This window comes from Prionailurus bengalensis, chromosome C1, assembly GCF_016509475.1.
Source record: "Prionailurus bengalensis isolate Pbe53 chromosome C1, Fcat_Pben_1.1_paternal_pri, whole genome shotgun sequence".
In the NCBI taxonomy this organism is placed as follows: Eukaryota; Metazoa; Chordata; class Mammalia; order Carnivora; family Felidae; genus Prionailurus; species Prionailurus bengalensis.
The window spans coordinates 21,678,142-21,697,686 of record NC_057345.1 but is presented as its reverse complement, the minus strand read 5'-3'; the positions used below and the strand labels follow the sequence as shown (position 1 = coordinate 21,697,686).

General features: G+C 50.5%; 1 protein-coding gene across 1 annotated transcript in view; it reads right to left on the bottom strand.

The window, feature by feature from the left end:
- OPRD1 (opioid receptor delta 1) overlaps positions 1–19,185 on the bottom strand; it is a 32,214-nt gene extending 13,029 nt beyond the window's left edge. Inside the window, exon 1 of the mRNA XM_043574260.1 lies at positions 18,856–19,185. Coding sequence (XP_043430195.1) covers positions 18,856–19,070 — 215 coding nt within the window. The 5' untranslated portion in view covers positions 19,071–19,185. The remainder of the gene's footprint in view (positions 1–18,855) is intronic.
- Between the last annotated feature and the right edge of the window lie 360 nt (positions 19,186–19,545).

Here is a 19,545-nt window from a genome sequence, read left to right as displayed (position 1 = left end):
CCGGGGAAAGCCATGCACTTGGTTAGAGCGGCTGCTATCTTAGTGCCTGGTGCTCAGAAGGTTAAAACGCTCCCTCCTTCGTGCAAGGCCTGCATGGGACGGGTCTGACAGCTTTGGGTCGGTTGTTTGTGTTCTTTAAGCAATATTCTCTGTGTGTCTTTTCCTTCATGGGCCAGGCACCATGCCAAACCAGTGACTGCATGACTTCATTTCCTTCTCACTGCAGCCCTGAGTGCTAATTCCGTCCTCACTCCACAGATGAGCTAAGTTGGACAGCTCGCCCAAAGTCATGCAGCTCAAAAGTGCCAGCAATGGGATGCAGCCTTAGATCTGGTCTCTGCACTTTGCTGTTCACTGTTTCCCAGCCTCCCTGCCACCTGCACTAGCTCATCAAACAGTAGCCAGGGAGAGGGGCCCAGCCTGGAGGCCAAGATCAAGTGGAGTAAACATCTGGACATGGGCTAGCTCCACAGCGTCCTGTTTTTCACACATTCCTGCACCCTGCTATGGTCTGGGAGTGTGGAGACAATCTGCTCACAGTCCGGGTCGGGTTGGGAGAGACAGACCCACAAACCTCAGAACAATGTCACAGGCACAATGGCGACACATGAGGAAGAGAGGTCAATTCAGAACTAAACCTACACCTCTGGTCACAAGGGGGTGGCAACCAGCATTTACAGACAAGCACAATGTGCCGGGTCTTTCCCAGGCATGATTTTACATACTCTGTACACCTGAGTTTTGTTTCTTTTTCTTTTTTTTAATCTTTATTTTTGAGAGACAGACAGACAGATTGAGAGCAGGGGAGGGACAGAGAGAGAGACCCAGAATGTGAAGCAAGCTCCAGGCTCCAAGCTGTCAGCACTGAGCCCGACGCAGGGCTCAAACTCACGAACCTTGAGTTTATGACCTGAGCCAAAGTTGGGCACTTAACCAACTGAGCCACCCAGGTGCCCCCCTCTTTTTTTTTTTTTTACTAGATAATAAACATTTATTGGACACAGAAGATGTGCCAGGCATGGGGAAAACATTTTCCATCATTTAGTCCTCCCAACACCCCCACAGGGTAGAAAGTATTTATTATTCTCAATTAACAGAGGGCAGTAAAGGAGCAAGGTTGCAGAGTCAGAAAGAGACTGAGTAGAGATTCAAATGGAGTGCTTTTCCCTGAAAATCCGGCACCTTCATTTTAACTTTGGTTTCAGCTTCTCTCCCATGGACCCAAAATACTCTGTGCCCCCCTCACATACTCTTGTTGACAATTAAAATATAAGCTCTCTAAAGGCATGGTGTTTCTCTTGCTCACCACTATGTATCTAGAACCTACAGCAGTTCCTAGTACAAATAATAATGTGCGCAAAACCCATTTGTCAATGAAATAAATGTCATTGTGTGTCTTCCACACTAGACTGGGGCATCCTTCAGGCAGGAACTGTGTCCCCTCCATGCTGTATCCCAGGTCTCAGCACAGGGCCAGGTCAGAGGAGACACAGGGTTTACTGGAGGAGGCCTAGTGGGACGGAGGAGTCCAGGTGCCTAATCCTTGAAAGGAACCATCCACAGACTGAAGAGCTCACACTGAGCCAATTCTTCCTCCCCACCTCCTCCTCACTTCTATCCTCAACCCAGACCAACCCAGGTTCCCTGAAGGACACCTGAGCCTGACCCTGTTTGCCCTGAATCTGAAGTGACTCAGATCTGCCGTGGCGAAGGGAAATGTCAGATCATTTATCCAAAGCAGCTAATTTGTTTCTAACTAAACGGAGGGGTATTTTCTCCACTTAAGACACCACAGCCCATGGGGATCAAAGTGGGGGCAAGAGACCTGGAAAGAAAAACAGTAACGGCAACAAGGTAGGAGCACCATCCTCAGTCCGATCCAACCTTGGGGACAAATCAAACAAAATGGCTTCAGCCTAGATCAAAACACATTTGGTTCCAAACAACATGGTTTGCTGGAGTATTTAGAATCAATTTTGTTCCAAATGCTTTTTGAGATCTCAAAAATAATAGCTGCTCACTATAAAATGTTCAAATAATACAGAAATCATTTAATAAAAAAGATTTAAAACCACTATTAACATTACAGACCATTGTTACAGATAACTTGCAAACACTCATACCCTGTTTTATATAAATGGGATCTTGCTCTAATACTGTTACATAACCTGTTTCTTTCTCTCAAAAGTATGCTGTGACCATCTCTCTATATCCATAGATACAAATTAATATAATTTTTGATGACGGACTGTTATTCTAACCCAGAGGTCAACAGACTTTTTCTGTAAAGGGCCAGAGGGTAAATATTTTAGGCTTTCAGGCCACATAAGATCTCTGTTGCATATTCTTGTTTTGTTCTTTTACAATCCTTTCAAAGCATAAAAACTGTTTTTAGCTCAAGGACCGCAGAAAAACAGACTGCAGGCTGGGTCTAGTCTCACTTATGGACACTGAAGCTCCTGCATGAAATAATTTAATGAATTCCCTATTGAAAGATATGGACGTTGTTTCCACTTTTTTGTTATTATAAATAATGTTATGATAAACACCTTTGTGCACTCAGATATCTGTTGGTCTCCTTGGGAAAAAGATTCCTAGAATCTCAGAGCTGCAAGGAACCTTTACAGTGACACGGGCATTCCTTCTAAGGCACTCCAGACAAATGGCCTTGCAGTTTCTGCTTGAGTATGCTCAGAGAGGGGGAACTCACCACCTGCAGGCACAGTCCAGCCCACTGTTGGGACGACTCACAGGGTAAGCAAGTTCTCTCTCTCTTTGTTGGAACTAAGGGCTGCCTCTTTTTCACCCAGTACTATTTTCCCCCTTTTTCTGCTCATGGAATCACAGACTCTAAAACTAACCCTTCTCCCTTCTGACTGTTGGAAAATAGGAGGTATTAACAGTACACATCTCAATTGTGGCTCCGTCGGTTAAGCATCTGACTTCGGCTCAGGTCATGATCTCACAGTTCGTGAGTTTGAGCCCCATGTTGGGCCCCCCTGGGGCCTGCTTCAGATTCTGCCCCCTCTCAGAGATTCTCTCCCTCTCTCTGCCCCTCCCCTGCTCATGCTCTCTCCTGTCTCTCTCAAAAACAAATAAACATTAAAAAAATTAAAAAGAAAAAACCAGTACACACCTCATCCAGCTGTGGTGAGATCAGAGTTAATACAAGTAAGTGCTCAGTCCAAGTGAGCTGTTATGGCCGGTTGGTTAGCTGCCTTCTCAGCATCACAGGGCCATACCTGGAGCCCTCAGGTACTCCCTCAGGTTACTCCTATCTGAGTAAATAGGATACCCTCCTCTTGGGTTAACGGAGGGCCAGAGATGATGCAGGTAAGCCACATGGCCGGCACACAGATGGTGCTCAGGCCTGGCCTCCTCCCATCTCTCTAAGCAAGTAAGTGAGGCCAAATCCATTTTCTGTGGGATCTAAAACCTCAAATCCATTAATGTGGACATATGCCGCAGCAAGCAGGGCTGGCCTCTGTGGACAGGTGTCCAGGTTTCTGCCTCGTGACTGGCTGCATTCTGCCCATACCCAGATGAGGTTTCCAGTGTTTCCTACCTCACCCATCACTGCTGGTGGGGCATCAGCTTAGGCTGCACCCCCTGTCACACAGGCCCCCAGGTGGGTCTCCTCAGCTCACAACTCTGTTCATCTCCTTCTCCTTCTGAACTGCTCCAGAAATTCCCTGCCCCCTGCACATCCGCACTGTGGGCCAGGGGCTCAGCAGAGATACTGTCACCACCAAGCCTTTAATAACTGTGGTGGGTGGAATGGTGGCCCCGAGAAAGACACTTCCATGTCCCAACCCTTAGGGCCTGTGAATGTACTGAATTTACTTGGAAAAGGAGTCTTTGCAGACATCATTAAGGATCTGGAGATGAGACCATCCTGGATTCTCTGGGTGGGCTATAACGCCAGTGACAGGTGTCCTTGTAAAGGTGCAGACAGAAGCAGAGGCTAGGGTGATGCAGCCACAAGGCAGGCCTGGAGCCTGTGGAGGAGGAGGCAAGCAAGGACTCTTCCCAAGCGCCTTCAGAAGAAGCACCGCCCTGCAGACACCTTGTGGACTCTTGGCCTCTAGAACTGTGACAGAATACATTTCTGTTGTTTTAAGTCCATGTTAATTTGTTAGGGCAACCCTAGAAAACTAAGGGAGTAAAGGTGCAGCCCAGAGAGAAGCATGGCCTTTGCACCAGGTACACCTAGATTTAAGCCTCAGCCCTGTCTCTAACTAACTGTACAACCTTGGGCAAGTTCTACCTTGTCCGGAGCCTCAGTCTGCTCCTCTGCGAACTGGGAATAATGATCCTTCCTCAGGAGGGTGTGGTGAGTACCAAATGAGTTCATGCTTACGATGTCCCTAGCACACTGCTTGGCACACGCATATCATAGTGGCTTCTCTTGTCCAGACAGGGGAAAAGGGGCCAGAATGATACCTGCTGACCTGCCCTGGGGGTCCTGGGCTCCCTCCTGGCTCCTGTGCTGGCCTTTGGTAACCTGTCACCATTTTGGTGAGACACAGAGCCCTGTGCTGGAACTTCAGCACTGGAAGAGGCTCTGATCTATAACACTGAGTTCTTTTTTTTTTTTTTTAATTTTTTTTCAACGTTTATTTATTTTTGGGACAGAGAGAGACAGAGCACGAACGGGGGAGGGGCAGAGAGAGAGGGAGACACAGAATCCGAAACAGGCTCCAGGCTCTGAGCCATCAGCCCAGAGCCCGACGCGGGGCTCGAACTCACGGACCGCGAGATCGTGACCTGGCTGAAGTCGGACGCTTAACCGACTGCGCCACCCAGGCGCCCCTATAACACTGAGTTCTAACCTCCTCTCCCACTTTACAAATTGGGAAACTGAGGCCAGGAGAGGCAAAGACAGTTACACGAGGTTACGCAGAGTGTCAATTCTCCTGACTCCCGGGAGGCCAAGTTCTTTCTTCTCTACCAAGCTGTCCTCCTAGCAGCTAACTCTCAGATGAAGGGTTCAGGTGGCTGAGGCCAAAGGGAAAGGGGCACTCCCGTCCAAGGCTTCAGCATTCCTGATGAAGGCCTGGGCTCTTACTAGATGCCCACATTCTAGGTCCCTGTGTCCAATGATTAGCCAATATCAGGGAGGTCGGTGGATGGAACCATCCCCCTCCCCATCATCATTTTCACCATCTCTATCACAGCAGCTATGCTGACTCAGTGCTTACACGGGCTTGACATAGTCTATAGAATTCTATCGTGACATTTACATAGATTACCTTGTTCCATTGCTCCAACAACCCTATGCAATTGCTACCATTATCATCCTTACACACAGGAGGAAAATGAGACTCGGGGAGTGTACTGGGTTGAATAGGTCCCCCCCCCCCAAATTCATGTCCACCTGGAACTTCAGATGTGACATTATCTGGAAATAGGGTCTTTGCAAATGTCACTAAAATGAAGTCATACTAGATCAGCATGGGCCCTAAATCCAATGTGACTGGTGTCCCTATAAGAGGAAGCACAGAGACATACACGGAAGGAACATAGCCATGTGAAAACAGACGCAACCACTGCAGAGATGCAGCACAAGCCTAAGCGATGCCAAAGATTGCCAGCAACCACCCGAAGCTAGGTAAGGGGGAATCCTTCCCGAGAGCCTTTGGAGGGAGCATGCCATGCCTGATTTCACACTTCTGGCCTCCTGAACTGTGAAGGATACATTTCTATTGTTTTAAGCCACCCAGTTTATGGTCATTTGTTACGGCACCCCTAAGAAATGAATACAGAGGGCTTAATCGTCTTGCCAGCCGTGGCCTCAAACACAGAAGCAATCAATGTCTGTTAAAATGGCTCCACTCCCCAGTTCTCCCAACAAAGGGACTCTTTTTTCCCTCCCATCAGGAATATAGAATGTTAGCACTGAAAGGAAAGGTGGCTGGTGAGAGTATTTACTGAGCACTTACTATGTGCTGGTTGTGCTAAGTAAGTGCCACAAGTGTGTTCCTATCCCACTGAATCTGCACAGGAGGTGAGCATTATCCCCATTCCACAGGTGAGGAACGTTGAGGCTCGGGGAGTGAAGAAACCCACCAGAAGTCCCACAGCTAGGAGTGGCGGAATTCGGCCTTGGCTCCCACTGACTCCAGAACCCACTAGCTTAACCTCTACCCCATCTTCTTCTCCCAGTTTGTCAAGGTCAATCCCTCTGCTTTACAAATGAGAAAACCGAGGCACAGCCACAGCAGTGATCACAAAGGCTCGGCCCACTGTGGGGAATAAATAGCTTAAATAAAGCATCTGCCAGCCAGCCTGGGTCCAGTTGGGGCTCCCTGTGTTTGTAGACAAAGGGCGGTTGCTCTTCCCGCTGACAAAACAAGCCAGGCTGGGCAGCAAGGGCTGCAAGCTGTGTCCCTGCCCACCATTTAACAGGAGTGGCAAGTCGCCAGAAATTAATTAGCTGTCTCAGTTTTGGCAAAGCCTAAGGAAGGAAAGTGGTTAATTATAACAAGGCATGTCACAGGAGATGATTAAAGGCTGGAACATGGAAATAAAGGGCCCTGAGTTGAACATGAGTTGGGGGGCAGGGAGGTCAGGTCAAGCTCAGCAATAAACAGAGCAGACACCTTGTGCAGTTCATGCTCATGTAAGCCAGGGAAGAGAAGCTCCTCTCCATCAGCCCAGCTCTGCTTCTGGCTTAACGATGGCTGGACCAAGGAATGGGGCAGCCAGACACAACAGAGGCCCCAAGAAAGCAGAGTTCCTCAAGTGTGGCATGTCAGCCCATGGGTCTCTGGAAATAGGACACATCCCTCCTACAAACACCTACGGACATGCTGCCTGAGGGTCAGACCCTAGGTTGGGGCTCCAGCTCTGAACAAAGGCTACTCCCCCTGCCCCACACCTGCTCATCTGAAGAGGGAGAGATGAGCAGTCAAGTGTTTGGAAAAATATGTGCGGACGGGGGACACAGGACACTGTGGGAACACAGAGGAGGGGGTCTGTTGGCCTGGGGGCAGCAGAGAAGGCTCCCTGGAGGAGAGATTTACTAAGCTGAGAGGCAAAGTGTTAATCTAGAGAGAAAAGAGGTCTGAGGCTCCCACACATCTTCCCTCTTGTCTTGTAGTTGGAGGATTTTTATTATAGATCCCAACTACTCCATAGAGAGAAGCTCATTAACAAAGTGTCAACTAGATATTTAGGAAACAGAGATGTCTCTTTAGGACCAGGGACTGAACTAGGAAATAGGATAGAAGATGAACGGGGCACAGTTCCCACCCTCCAGGAGCCACCAGTGTAAAATGGAAAGCAAACACCACATTACAACTAGAAAACACTGTGTCATGACCACGTGTGTCTCCCCTCATTCTATGTGACAAGCACGGACAAAGGCACTTGATTTACATCATTGCATTTCACCCTCACAACAAATGACTGTGGTGAGCACTATCGCTGCATTTGGCAGACTAGTGGACTGAGGCTCAGAAAGGCAGAGAAATTTGTCCAAGGTCACACTGCCTTTAGGTTGTAGTACCAGGACTTAAGCCAGGGTCTGTCTGATTCTATGATGATTAGTTTTATGTGTCAACTTGGCTGGACTATAGTACCCAATTATTTAATCAAAACGAATTTAGGTGCTGCTGTGAAGGTATTTTGTAGATGTGGTTAATATCTGCAATCAGCTGACTATAAGGAAATTATCCTTGGTAACGAGGTCAACCTTAAGAGCAAAACTGAGCTTTCCCAGGGGAAGAAGAAATTCTGCCTGTTGATTGCAGCATCAGCTGTTGCCAGAGAGTTTCCAGCCGGCCACCCTATCCTACAAATTTCAGACTTGCCTTGCCAGACCCCACACTGCATAAGCCAATTGCTTGAGATAGATGCTACTGGTTCTTTTTTCTGGCAGGACTATGTCTGATACAGACCTGAAAGCCCAAACTCTAGGCTGAGATTGATGCTGGGAGCCACACACTCTCCTCACGAGAAAAGGGAAATGACACCAGCCACCATGCAAGCGTTGTAGAGGCTGAGATTTCACAAGGTCCCCTGTATGCAGCCTTATATCATTACCAAAGCACATGCTCATTTTTGCCATAGTTGTATATGATGGATCCTTGAATTAATCTGAGTCCTTCCATTGCTAAGTACATGTCCCACAATTCCATGTAAAAATATTACACACCAGTTTGTCATTCTTAGTGACCACTCTGTGGGTGATACAGGGATGGTTCAGTTTGCCTAACCTGTCCCTGGTCCCCAAGGGACATGCTTTGAGGACAAGGGGCAAGGCAGGCCCTGTGCAGAGGACTTCACATCCATTCTCTCCTTTGACCCACACATATATTCCCACTTTGTTCATGGAAAGAAACTGACCCACAGAGGAGAGGTGCTTATCTAGGAGTTCAGAGTGCACAGAACCAGGATCCAAAGTCAGATATACCAAAAAGCCCAGGTTTTCCACCTCTAGGCCTCAGACCATGCTGTACATTACTTAGGACATATCCCTCTATGGGAATGAGGGAATTCCCTCTATGGGAATTCACACGGAATTTCACCTGTATTTTATTTATCAACAATTTATCATTTTAATGACTCTACAACTCAGTCTACCCTGCTCCGTGGCCTCTCCTAAACGCCAGCAATATACAAAAGTCATTTTCCACAGTTGGAATCAGAGGGTGTCATGAATCTGACCTTCTTCTCAGCCATTGCTTCACGGTCTCTTTGCACATGCAGGCTCTGGGAGTTATGGGGGCCTCAGTTCAAAGGCTGACTGCCATTTATTAACTGTGGCCCTGGGCAAGTGAATTATCATCTCTGAGCCTCAGTGCCCTCCTCTGTCAAGTGGAGAGAAACATGGTGCCAACCTCATAGAGTCGGGAGGATTAAATGAGATAATATACAGGAGGCACTCAGCACAGAGGTGGCCACCTTGTCAGCATTCAAGAAAGGTCAGCAGTGCTATTTCTGGTGTGAAGCCCTGTGGAGTCAATATGCCATGCTTTGCCATTGAACCCTCTCTTATCTGGGATGACAGGACTGAGCAGGTGAGGAGAGTGTCTTAGGACTACTTGCCCCTCCCAGCAGCATAGCCCTGTGGCCATGTGCTGGCCTCCACTTCCTGCCCTGCCTCTCCCAAGGAGGAATGGAAAATCACTAGATGTGGGGCTTTCCCAGCACTCCAGGAGGATGAGTTTTTGTAACCAAGGGAAACAGATCATCTCCATCTGTACTGCAGGGGCATCTGGGCCAGGCGAAGCAGGTTTTCTCCCTCAGCTTAATCCCTGTTCCAGGTTCCCAAGAGCTGGGAAACCAGCCAGAAGACATCATTATTACCAACAACTTCCTGTTCCGGGCCAGGCCCTGAGCTAGGGCCATACATCATCTCCATTAACCTTCACTGTTCCCTCTGCCCAAAACACTTCCACCCAGGGACAGGCCTCTGCTTAGTTGTCTCCTCCTCCCCAACCTCACTAGACACAACTGCAGCCCCGCCATTCTCCCTCCCCAGTGCTGTCTTAGTTGGCTTCATTGCCTATAGCCTTGGCCTTACACCAACTTATGTATTGCCTATCTTTTCCCCCACTAGAACGTCAGCTTCATGAAGGCAGGGACTGTGTCTTGATCGCTGTTACATGCCTAGCCCCTAGAACCATGCCCAGTAGGAGGAGGGACTGCTGGATGTATGCCTGCCACAACCCCACGATGCACGTGATGGTCTTTCATCCCCATTTTACAGATGAGAAAACAGGCTCAGTGAGGTGAGCCCAAGGGTGGATGGCCAGCAAGAAGCAGACCTAGGTTTGAACCTCAGTCTGTCTGCCCCTGACGGATGTGGCCACCTTGCCAGGTGCTAGCTCTGCCCCAGGAATCTTGGACTTCTCTGGGCCTGTGAGATGTTGTCAGTGGTCCCCAGGCCAGGCTGCCCTGAGCAGGAACCCACTGCCCTTGCTCCTGGGTACAGCTATTTCTAGATACCCTTTGGCTCGCCCTTAGCCCAGTTAATCCCAGGTGTGGAAAGAGATGCACTAAGGGATAAGGGGTTAGGAAAGGCAAGTTCCAGTCCTGCCTTGACCACTAACTCAAGAGACACTGAACCTCTCAAGCCTCTGTTCCTTCATTTTTGTTTTTATTTTTTTAAGTATTTTTCAAATGTTTATTTTGAGAGAAAGAGGGGGGGGGAGAGAACATGAAACGGGGAGGGACAGAGAAAGGGGGAAAGAGAATCCCAAGCAATCTTTGCACTATCAGCGCAGAGCCCAATGTGGGGCTTGATCTCACCAACCATGAGATCATGACCTGAGCCAAAATCAAGAGTCAGTTGCTTAACTGACTGAGCCACCTCGGCACCCTGTTTCCCTCATTTTTAAATCAGAGGGGCTGAACTTGACATACAGGTGGCAGAAGATAGGGTAATGGTTAAGAGTATGGGCTCTGAGATCAGAATGACCCAATTTCAATCTGACTCTGGGCCTTTGAGCAGGTTGCAGAATTTCTCTGTGCCTCAAGTTTCCTCATCTATAAATGTGGGCAACAAACTCACCTCATATGGGTCTGGGAGATTAAATTGGGATACTGTATATGCATCTCTAAGCAGACTGCCTGGCACAAAATAAGTAAAGAGAATCATCATCCATGATTCAAAGCTCTAAGCCTTGGTGAAAAGGTTACCTCTGCAGGGGAGAAGGGGGTGCCGTCTCCACCTCTCCCTGTGTTGTGTTTATTAGATGGGGCTTTTTGACCTCACAGGACTTTGAAGTTTGAGTTCTTTCAATTTATCAAGACTCAGAAAGCTACAGAAGACAAGACTCTTTCTGTACACACCCGCCCTGGCCAGAGACAAAGCTGTTGATTTCTGCAGCTGCACTGGGAGCTATAAATCAATAGAACCCAAGCCAGACACCCCATCCCACCCCATATCCCCCAGCTGGTAACAGGGCTGCTGCAGCCTGCATGATGGTAAATTGCTAATTTAAGCCAGGCTTTCTGCTCAAGCCCACGATTATCCCTCTTCCTGTGCATGTTATGATGTTCTGGGTAGCCAATTGGATTTAAAGGTCCCAGGACTCGGAGGTTAATGAAATCATGCCTTGCCCTTGCACAGCTTCCAGGCATCATCTGCCAGGAAGGGGAGAAGGGAAATCTGAGATCACAGCATCTCTGAATTTCAGATTTGGGAAGAGGAGCCTAAAATTACGTTTATCTTTTCTCCACCCAAATCCCCAGTGCCATGCCTCCACCCAGTGGTTTTCCAGTGTCCTCTTGCATACCTTCAGAGATGGGAAGCTCCCTACATTACACAGCAGCCCGTACCTTCTTGGAGAGCTTTGACTGTTAGAAAATTCCTTGTAAAAATAATAAGAGGTGTGCACAAATGTAAGTGTTCAAGAATGTTCACAGATGCATTGTTTAGATTGACATAATATTGGGAATAACAGAAGTCCCCCCCAAATAGAACACATTTATACAATGCAGCCATCAAAAAATTATGTTTTCAAATAGTGTTGATAACTTGACAACATGCTTATGATATAATGTCAAGTGAAAAGACAGCTTACAAACTACTGTATATAACATGATCACTATTCCAATACTGTGATCCTGATATTATTAAAACACACAGACACAAAAGCAGAGAGAGAGAAAGGGACGGAGAGAGAGGGAGAGATGGGAAGGAAATACACCAAAATAACAAAGCTTTTCTCCTTTAGTGAGATTAGGGGTAATGACTGTCTCTACTTAAACTTCTCCATATTTTCTGCAATAACTACTATGTTACCTCTACAGCAAAAGAAAATTTTTAATATTGAGCTAATAAAACTTCCCTGTAAGATCTACCCAGCAATTCTAGTTCCTCTGGGGGTCAATAAATGTTGGTCGAATGAATGAGAAGCAAGCCTTTGAAATAGACACGATAGAAAATGTTCACTGAAAACTTGCCAAACGCCTAGTTCTGTACTGAAGTCCTTCACATCACGCCTCATAAACTTCTCAAAACCACCCTATGAAGGTCTAATGCTACTCCCATTTCACAGATGAGAAAACTGAGGCTCAGAGAGGTTGTGCATGTATTGCCTACGCTCACTCGCTTAGGAAACGGCACAGCTGGGCCATGATCCCAGGTCAGTCTTGCTCTGATGTCAGGGCTGTCGACTGCTGTCAGCCCACACAGAGGCCTCGGAGATTTGCACACAGCAATCTGCCAGTTCCTCCCTTGCTCTAACTAGACGTTGCCAGCTCTCGCTCCATGTGTCTCATGGACAGTGGTGGCAGAGTGGACATGGAGTGCGTTTGGAGTCAGAAAGGCCTGGGTTTGCACCTTTCGGGCTGTGAGAGCCACCTGCTCCCTCTGAGTCTCCTGGTCCTCATGTGTAAATAAGAATCTACAGCCCCCATTGCAGGGCTGCAGAAACCTCTGGCACATAGCAGGGCTCAGGAGAGGCTTCTTGGTGCCCTTGGTGACTCTGGGCCCACCCCAGTGGATCTGTGAGTTACATGCTCCCCAGGGAACAAACCCGAGAGCTGGAAAAGTGTCAGGCTGGGGGCAAGGCCAGGAGAAGCAGTGGAACATGGGCCAGGGCAGCCGCTTGACTTCCCCGAGGTCTCACCAGGGCTCACCTGGCCCAGCCTCCGGCCTTCTTGACAGTCTGACAGCATTCCATTTTAGAAAGGGGACAACTGAGGCCAGGGTTTGATGACCCATTCAAGGTCCCACAGCTCTCTCCTGTCACCCTGAGCCAGCCTCTCGGGTTTCCCTGCACTGAGGCCCTCCGCCTCCATCCTGCCCCGTGCCCATCCACACCCAGTTCATCATCCTCTTGAACACCATTCCGCACAGATCACTCTGAAGTCCTCTTCACCATGACCTGTGACTCAAAGCTCCCACATTTCCCACTATGGTCCCCTTCCCGTGGAACCTGAGAACCCATCCAGCCTCAGCTCCCACTGTCCAGACCTGCAGCCTCTGGCCCCTAACCCAATCATGCCGGCCTGTCTCCAGGCCTCTCCTCAGATGCACCTCATCCTCCCCACCAGAGCAACTCCCTCCAATTACCTGGGGCTGGGCCATGTTGCTCTTTGAACATTCCTCTAACACTGGGAATTGTGGAAGGCAGAGACCAGCCTGGGTGGATGCATCACTGGCTCCAGGGCCTAGCCATGCTGAGGACATCTACTTGCAAGGCATATGTTGCTTTTGTCCCTGAAGCCTCTCTGCTTTCACAGCCCCCTGAGCCCCTGATACTCAGCTCAACCACTGTGACATTCCCTGCCCTCAGCAGCTCTCCGTCATCCTGCAAACCTCTCTTTGCTCTTGCTGTTCCCTCTGTCTGGAATGCTCCACCCCCACCTCTCCAAGTAGCCAACTGCCATTGCTGCTTCGCGACTCAGCACCACTCAGCACACGCAGTACCTCCTCTGGCCAGGTCAGGGCCTTGCTCTGGACTCCCCACAGCTCCCAGAAGATTCGATTGTCCCTGGAGCTGTAACTAAGGGGCGGGGGGTGAGGGATGCTGGGGAACATGGCTGTGTTAGAAGCCAGAGGCCAGGCTGAAGCTTAAGCTGAGGGTCTGGGCCATGGGACCTAAGGCTGGATAGGCCCGGAAGGGGTCAGCATCAGCTGATGCTTGCTGTATGAGTAAATGGGCAGACGATTCAGGAAGCAGGAAAGAGCCCAATATGGAAAATGTAAATAATCAGGTCCCACAGTCATGCTCTGCCCGCCTGGAGCAGCTGCAGGGGTGCTGGTTAATCATAGCACCTGACACACACTGAGGGCCTACTATGTGCCAGGTGCTGTGCTGTGGCCTTTACATGCATGAGCTCATCTAATCATCCCCAAACTTATCCTGATCACCCCAGTTTCACAAATGCAGAAATGAGGCTCAGAGAGGGTAAGCTGTTTGCCCAAAGCCACACCACTAGGACACAGTCGGGCTGGGATGGAGACCTGGCAATACCTGATCCCCAGATGTGACCTCTACCACTGCACCATGTCACCTCAGTGGGATCTCTCCTGGCCTAGGGACCCTGGGTCCACAGACCCCAACCCAGGCAAGAGAGGGGAGGGAGACAAGAAGTTAATGGCCTCCAAAAACAAGATGGGGACTCAGAGCTCCCAATCCTGCAAAGTTGACACTTTAACACCTATCCCAGCAACCCCTGGCACCTCAGTAGTAGAAAGAGGGGACACCCAGAACCCATTCACCTGTCACAACCCTGCCCCAGTCCATGCTGTCTGGCCCACCCTCCTTTCCCTGCTCTGCACTGCAGTTAGGATGGGAGGGAAAACATGATGCTTCACCAATATCAGCATGTCATCTTTAGGAAAAAGGTGTTTATGAGTCAGATACTATGATCCACATTTTGCAAATGAAGAAATTGAGGTGCAGTGTGGCAATCCAATTCATTAAAGATCTTAGTAGGTGGCAGAGCCCGCACTTGATACAGGAGTCGTCAGAAGAGACAGGGGCCGAGGGCGAGACCAAGTGGCAGAAAAGCACATGGCCTAAAACAGTCACGAAGAGGCAGGCTGGGCTAGTTACATGCAGCGGGCAGGGTGGGAGAGGTAGGGATGGTCAAAGACACACAGCAGGGTCCAAACCCCCTGAAACCAGGATCTGGGAGAGGTGCAGGCAGGGAATCAGGGCAGGCTGTGGAACAGACAGGAGGCCATGTGGAAAAGCATCAACTCCATTCTCCTGCCTGGATTCTGGGGCCGATGAACCAGGAAGTCCTGGGTCATGCAGAGGGAGGATAGACAGGGTCACCTGTCAGAGATGGGGACCTGCTAAGCCCTTCACACTCTGCCCTACCCAGTAAGCCACCAGTGGGAACTCCTGGATTCCAGCCCTGCTCAGGACACTGACCACCCAGAAAGAGGGGCTGTTGAGAGACTGCTCTGAGGACCCACAGGGCCACCATACTGGCTGAACTCACACTGCAGGACTAAGGGGCGATGCTCTGCCTGGGGACTAGATGTCCCCCCAAATCCTGCTCATATTCACAGAAGCCGCGGAAGCCACAGGTCATTTGTTAAGAGCACAATTCCCAGACACCCCTCTCATGTCTCTGGAAGGATGAGTGGGTTTCTCAAATGGATGTGTGATGTAGGGAGAGGGCCAGAGTGTGGGGGAGGCAGGACTGGAGGGTGCTTCGTGATGTGGGATTCCAAGAGTCTTTTTTCTCAGCCCCTCATCCATGTCAAGCTTCTCATCAGGGGCTCCTCTCTTTGTTTCTTTTTTTTTTTTTAATGTTTTATTTTTTGAGAGAGAGAGAGAGTAAGCAAGTGGAGTGCACGACTGGGGGAGGGGCAGAGAGAAAGGGGGACAGAGGATCCGAAGCAGACTCTGTGCTGACAGGCTGACAGAAGAGAGCTCATCTCAGGGCTCCAACTCACAAAGTGTGAGACCATGACCTGAGCCAAAGTTGGACGCTCAGCCGACTGAGCCACCCAGGAACCCCTCTCTGTTTCTTATTACCCCCTCCTCATCCTTCAGCTCCTCAGAGACACACATCAGGGGCTCCCAAAGCCCCCCCCCCGCACCCCCCCGCACTGTCTCATCGACTGCTACAATTACAAGTCTGTTAGATGACTAGCGGATGATTGTCATTTCTCCCACCGTGAGGGCAGGGATGGTGTACTTTCCTCACCATTGTATCTCAGCATCTAGCACAGTGTACCATAGAATTTTCTTGAATGAGTTAATTCTTTTCATTCCTTTGCATACAGACGATTCCTTTCTCAAAAGCAGTAAATGGCTCAGCTACAACATGTTAATCCTCACCACAGCCCCGGACACATTGTTCTTATTCCCACTTTACAAGGGAAGAAATGAGCTCCAGAAAGGTAAAGTCAGTAGCCCAAACACACAGCAGGTAAATGGCTTTGAACTCAGGATTCCAACTTAGATATGTCTGGCTTCAGAGCCCCACCTCTGCCACTGTACCAACCCGCTCTCCCACCCTAAGGGTTTCCCTTTGGAAACCTACCCCTGCCCTCAACTGCTGGAGCTCAGGACTGGCACGCAGAATCCATTCCTTCAACCATTCATTCATTCAACCAATCAGCTAACTCACTTTTTGGTTGTGCCAAGCCCTGCATGGGGTGGCAGGAAACCAGACAGATTAGGGGCCTCTCTTCAGCCTGGGCTCCCTTCTCTCCACTGCTCTCAGGACTTTGCCAGCAGAAGCAGAGCCCCAGGCAGCTGCCCTACCATTAGTCTCTCCATCAGTGGGGGAAGAATTAAGTGCCAGCGCCATCATCACCCCTCCCTCCAAGGACAGCACCCTAAACTACACAGGCCAAAGAATGTGTAGGATCACAATCTTTTTGTCTCCATTGTTCTCTGATGATTCTAGGACAAGAGGAGGAACAGAATTTTGCCCCCTTCTTCCGTGAAATTCTTTGACTGTCCTCTACCCCAGACAGCTCTGGGAAAAGTTCTAGACTTGGAGTCACAAGACCAGGGTTTTCGCTCCAGGTCTGGAGCTAGCTGTAGGACCTTAAGTCATCCTGTGTCTCTGAACCACAGATTCTACATCTGTAAAAATGGAGGCATCATATTGAGGATCTGATGCTTATCCCACAGGCTTATAGGTGAGGATTAAATCATTCAGACCCAGAGATAGCTATCACATAGATGATTGGCCCAGGAAATGTCTTAGCAACATGGGGACCTATGGGGGCCAGCTATATGGCTTGCAAGAGGCATTTGATGATGGGATTTGGGGAAGGTTGGTTGGAGCAGCCCTAGCAAGCTGAGCCCAGAGCATACGCTGAGGGGACCCTCAGAAGTGAGAGGCCTTCCCCTGGCTCACAGGTAGTGGGGGAGATGTGCTCATCGGCCCAACATCCAGAGCCCCTAGAGAAGAGGCCGGGAATGGCACTGAGCACATTGACAGGGCTCTTCCCAGACTCCAGCACCTAGAGTTCCCCAGAGAGCATACGTGCCAGGAACCTGGAACTCAGAATTTTAGCTGCCCTCAGGCCCACTTAGGACAAGTACCTCCTTCTTTAAAAGGCACTAGATTCCGAGGCATCTGGAAAATTCCTCCTCTTCATCACACAGACAGCTTCCATTTATCGGATCCAGGCACCAGGCCAGCTGCATTTTATATGTTTGCTCACTGACACTTCACAAAAACTCTGTTGAAGAAGGTTCTATTATTACCCCATTCAAAAATGAAGAAACTGAGGCTCAAAGCGGTTAAGTAATTTCCCCAAGTCACAGAGCCATTTCGTGGCAGAGCTGGGATTAATACTCAGGTTGGCCCCACTCTAAAGCCTGTACTACCTCCAAAGACAAGGTGAGGAGAATGATGAACAAAAATGCACAGCAAAGATCAATCCTGCTGTGCTCGGGGGAATTTTCCCAGGGTAGCTGGTAATGAGTCATTGAAAGCACAGGAGATTCTTGTGCCCTCCGCTCTTCCTGGGGGAGCAAAGATTCCCCCAGAGATAATTGATGCCAAAGCTCCTTCAACACCCACACACCCATCCGATGCTCCAACGCATGTGGCCCTCCCCTGCAGAGACCCCATACTCTGCAATTCAGACTCCAGAGATCGGGTCTCCATTCTTCAGACAGGGAAAATGAGACAGATGGGGCAGATGGTGTGGGACAAGGGGACTGGGGTGCCCTCTGTGATGGGCACCAGTGACTGGACTGAGACCACAGTTCACGTTCCCAACCTCTGAGTCCACAATTTGCCCTCTGCCCTGCTTGGTGGCAGCCCAAGAGGTTTAGGGCTGTGCCCTTGGTCAACCAGCATGGATGACCCATTTCCACCTAACAGTAAATACAAGGGCATCTTTGTTGTTATAAGGATAGGAGATTCCTTTCTATCCTTTTTTGCCCATGTCTGAAATAGCAGAACTGGGTCAGGAGGCTGCTGCTTCCAGGCAAGCCGATGATGTTTTAGATTCTCTGAGAAAGTCCCAGCACGCTAAATAGACACCAAGAAGAGAACTTCTCTTCCGGAGGCAAAAGCTCAGCTCCACTCCCACCCAAATAAAACACCGTTGCCTCTAGCAGAAAGAAAAGCCTGTTAGAGAAGAGGAGAGAATGAAACAGGGCATTTGTGAGGAGCTGAAGCCTCGCTGAATCGCATCCAGACCTGGAGACCAGATGGCCACTGAGGAGGGAAGCAGATTACTGCCTGGCTGGCCCACAGCTGCTGCCCCCTGCACCCAGGAACCACAGGCCCTCCATCAGCAAATGCACACACAGGGGAACAAACACAAAGATCCGAAGCCACTCCGGATGCTCTTCTCCCCCTTGGGTTTCAAAGATTTGACAAGAAACAACACAGTCACGGGCTCATATAGAGAGAATCACCAACTGACAGTGTGGGACAAGCACACACCAACACAGGAACCCCAAGAGACGGGCATCAATGGGATTTGGTAAGTGCCCCCACTGAATGGTGCAGATACACAAGCACTCCCCTGTCCCCCGACCAGCACAGACAGCTGTCTCCCCAGAAGCCCGCCCCCAGGACGTTTTTAGAGGTCCAAACATTCAATACATTTGTACCGTCACAAACACAGAATCACCCACTCATATACTGACAGACCACTAACTGTCGCCAAACTATCCCACATAGCCTAATGCAGAAGCAAGGGGGGCGGGGGCGCGAACAAATGATCAAATGTTATTTAGACACACACATACACACACACACACACACACACACACACACACACACACTCACTCTCGGTGTCCGTCTCTCAATGGAAGCGGTCTCCTAACTTGCCCCCGGGCTCCCCCTGCAGGAAGTGCGGGGGCGGGGGGCCCGGGGAGCCCCGGGCCCGAGGTCAAGGGGGCCGGTCCCCGGTCCCCACCGTCACCCCGGGGTGCCAGCCCGCAGTGGACTCACCGGACGATGCCAAACATGACAAGAATGTTGCCCAGAAGCCCCACGGCACACACGGCCGAGTAGAGCGCGGTGATGGCGATAGCCAGGGCGAGGGACGAGGCGCTCCGGGCGCCCGGCGGCCCCGACGCATTGGCGCCGGCGCTGGGGAAGGCGTCTGAAGAGTTGGCTAGGAGCAAGGGCTGCAGCTCGGCGTCCGCAGAGGGGGACGGCTCCATGGCGGCCGGTGCCGCGTCCCTCCCCGCCGTGCGCCCTGGGCGCAGAACCCCGGTGCGAGGGACGCGCCGAGGGCCAAGGCCGGGGCCCCGACGCCGCGGGCTGCAGCGCCCGGGCCGCCGGGCTGGCCCCGCTCCCCCTCCGTGCGCCTGGCTCCCCGCCCGCCCGCTCTCCTCGCCCGGAGCGCTCTGAGCGGGAGCCGCTGCGGGCTCCTTGGACGCGCCCGCCGCGCGCACCACGTGGCCCGGAGGCGGCCGCCAGACTGCGCCCGCGACCGGGGGCGGGCGCTGCACCACCGGTTTAGAGCTGGGCCGGGGAAGCTTCCCACTCCTCCCTAGGGATGCTCCGCGGGTTCGGGTGCACCCCTACCCTGGACGGGGTCACCTCCTCACCCTTTGCCGCTTTGGAGTCAGAAGGACCTGGATGTGAATCCCACCTCCGTACACTAGCGAAAAGTGACCTTGAGCTAGTCACTTA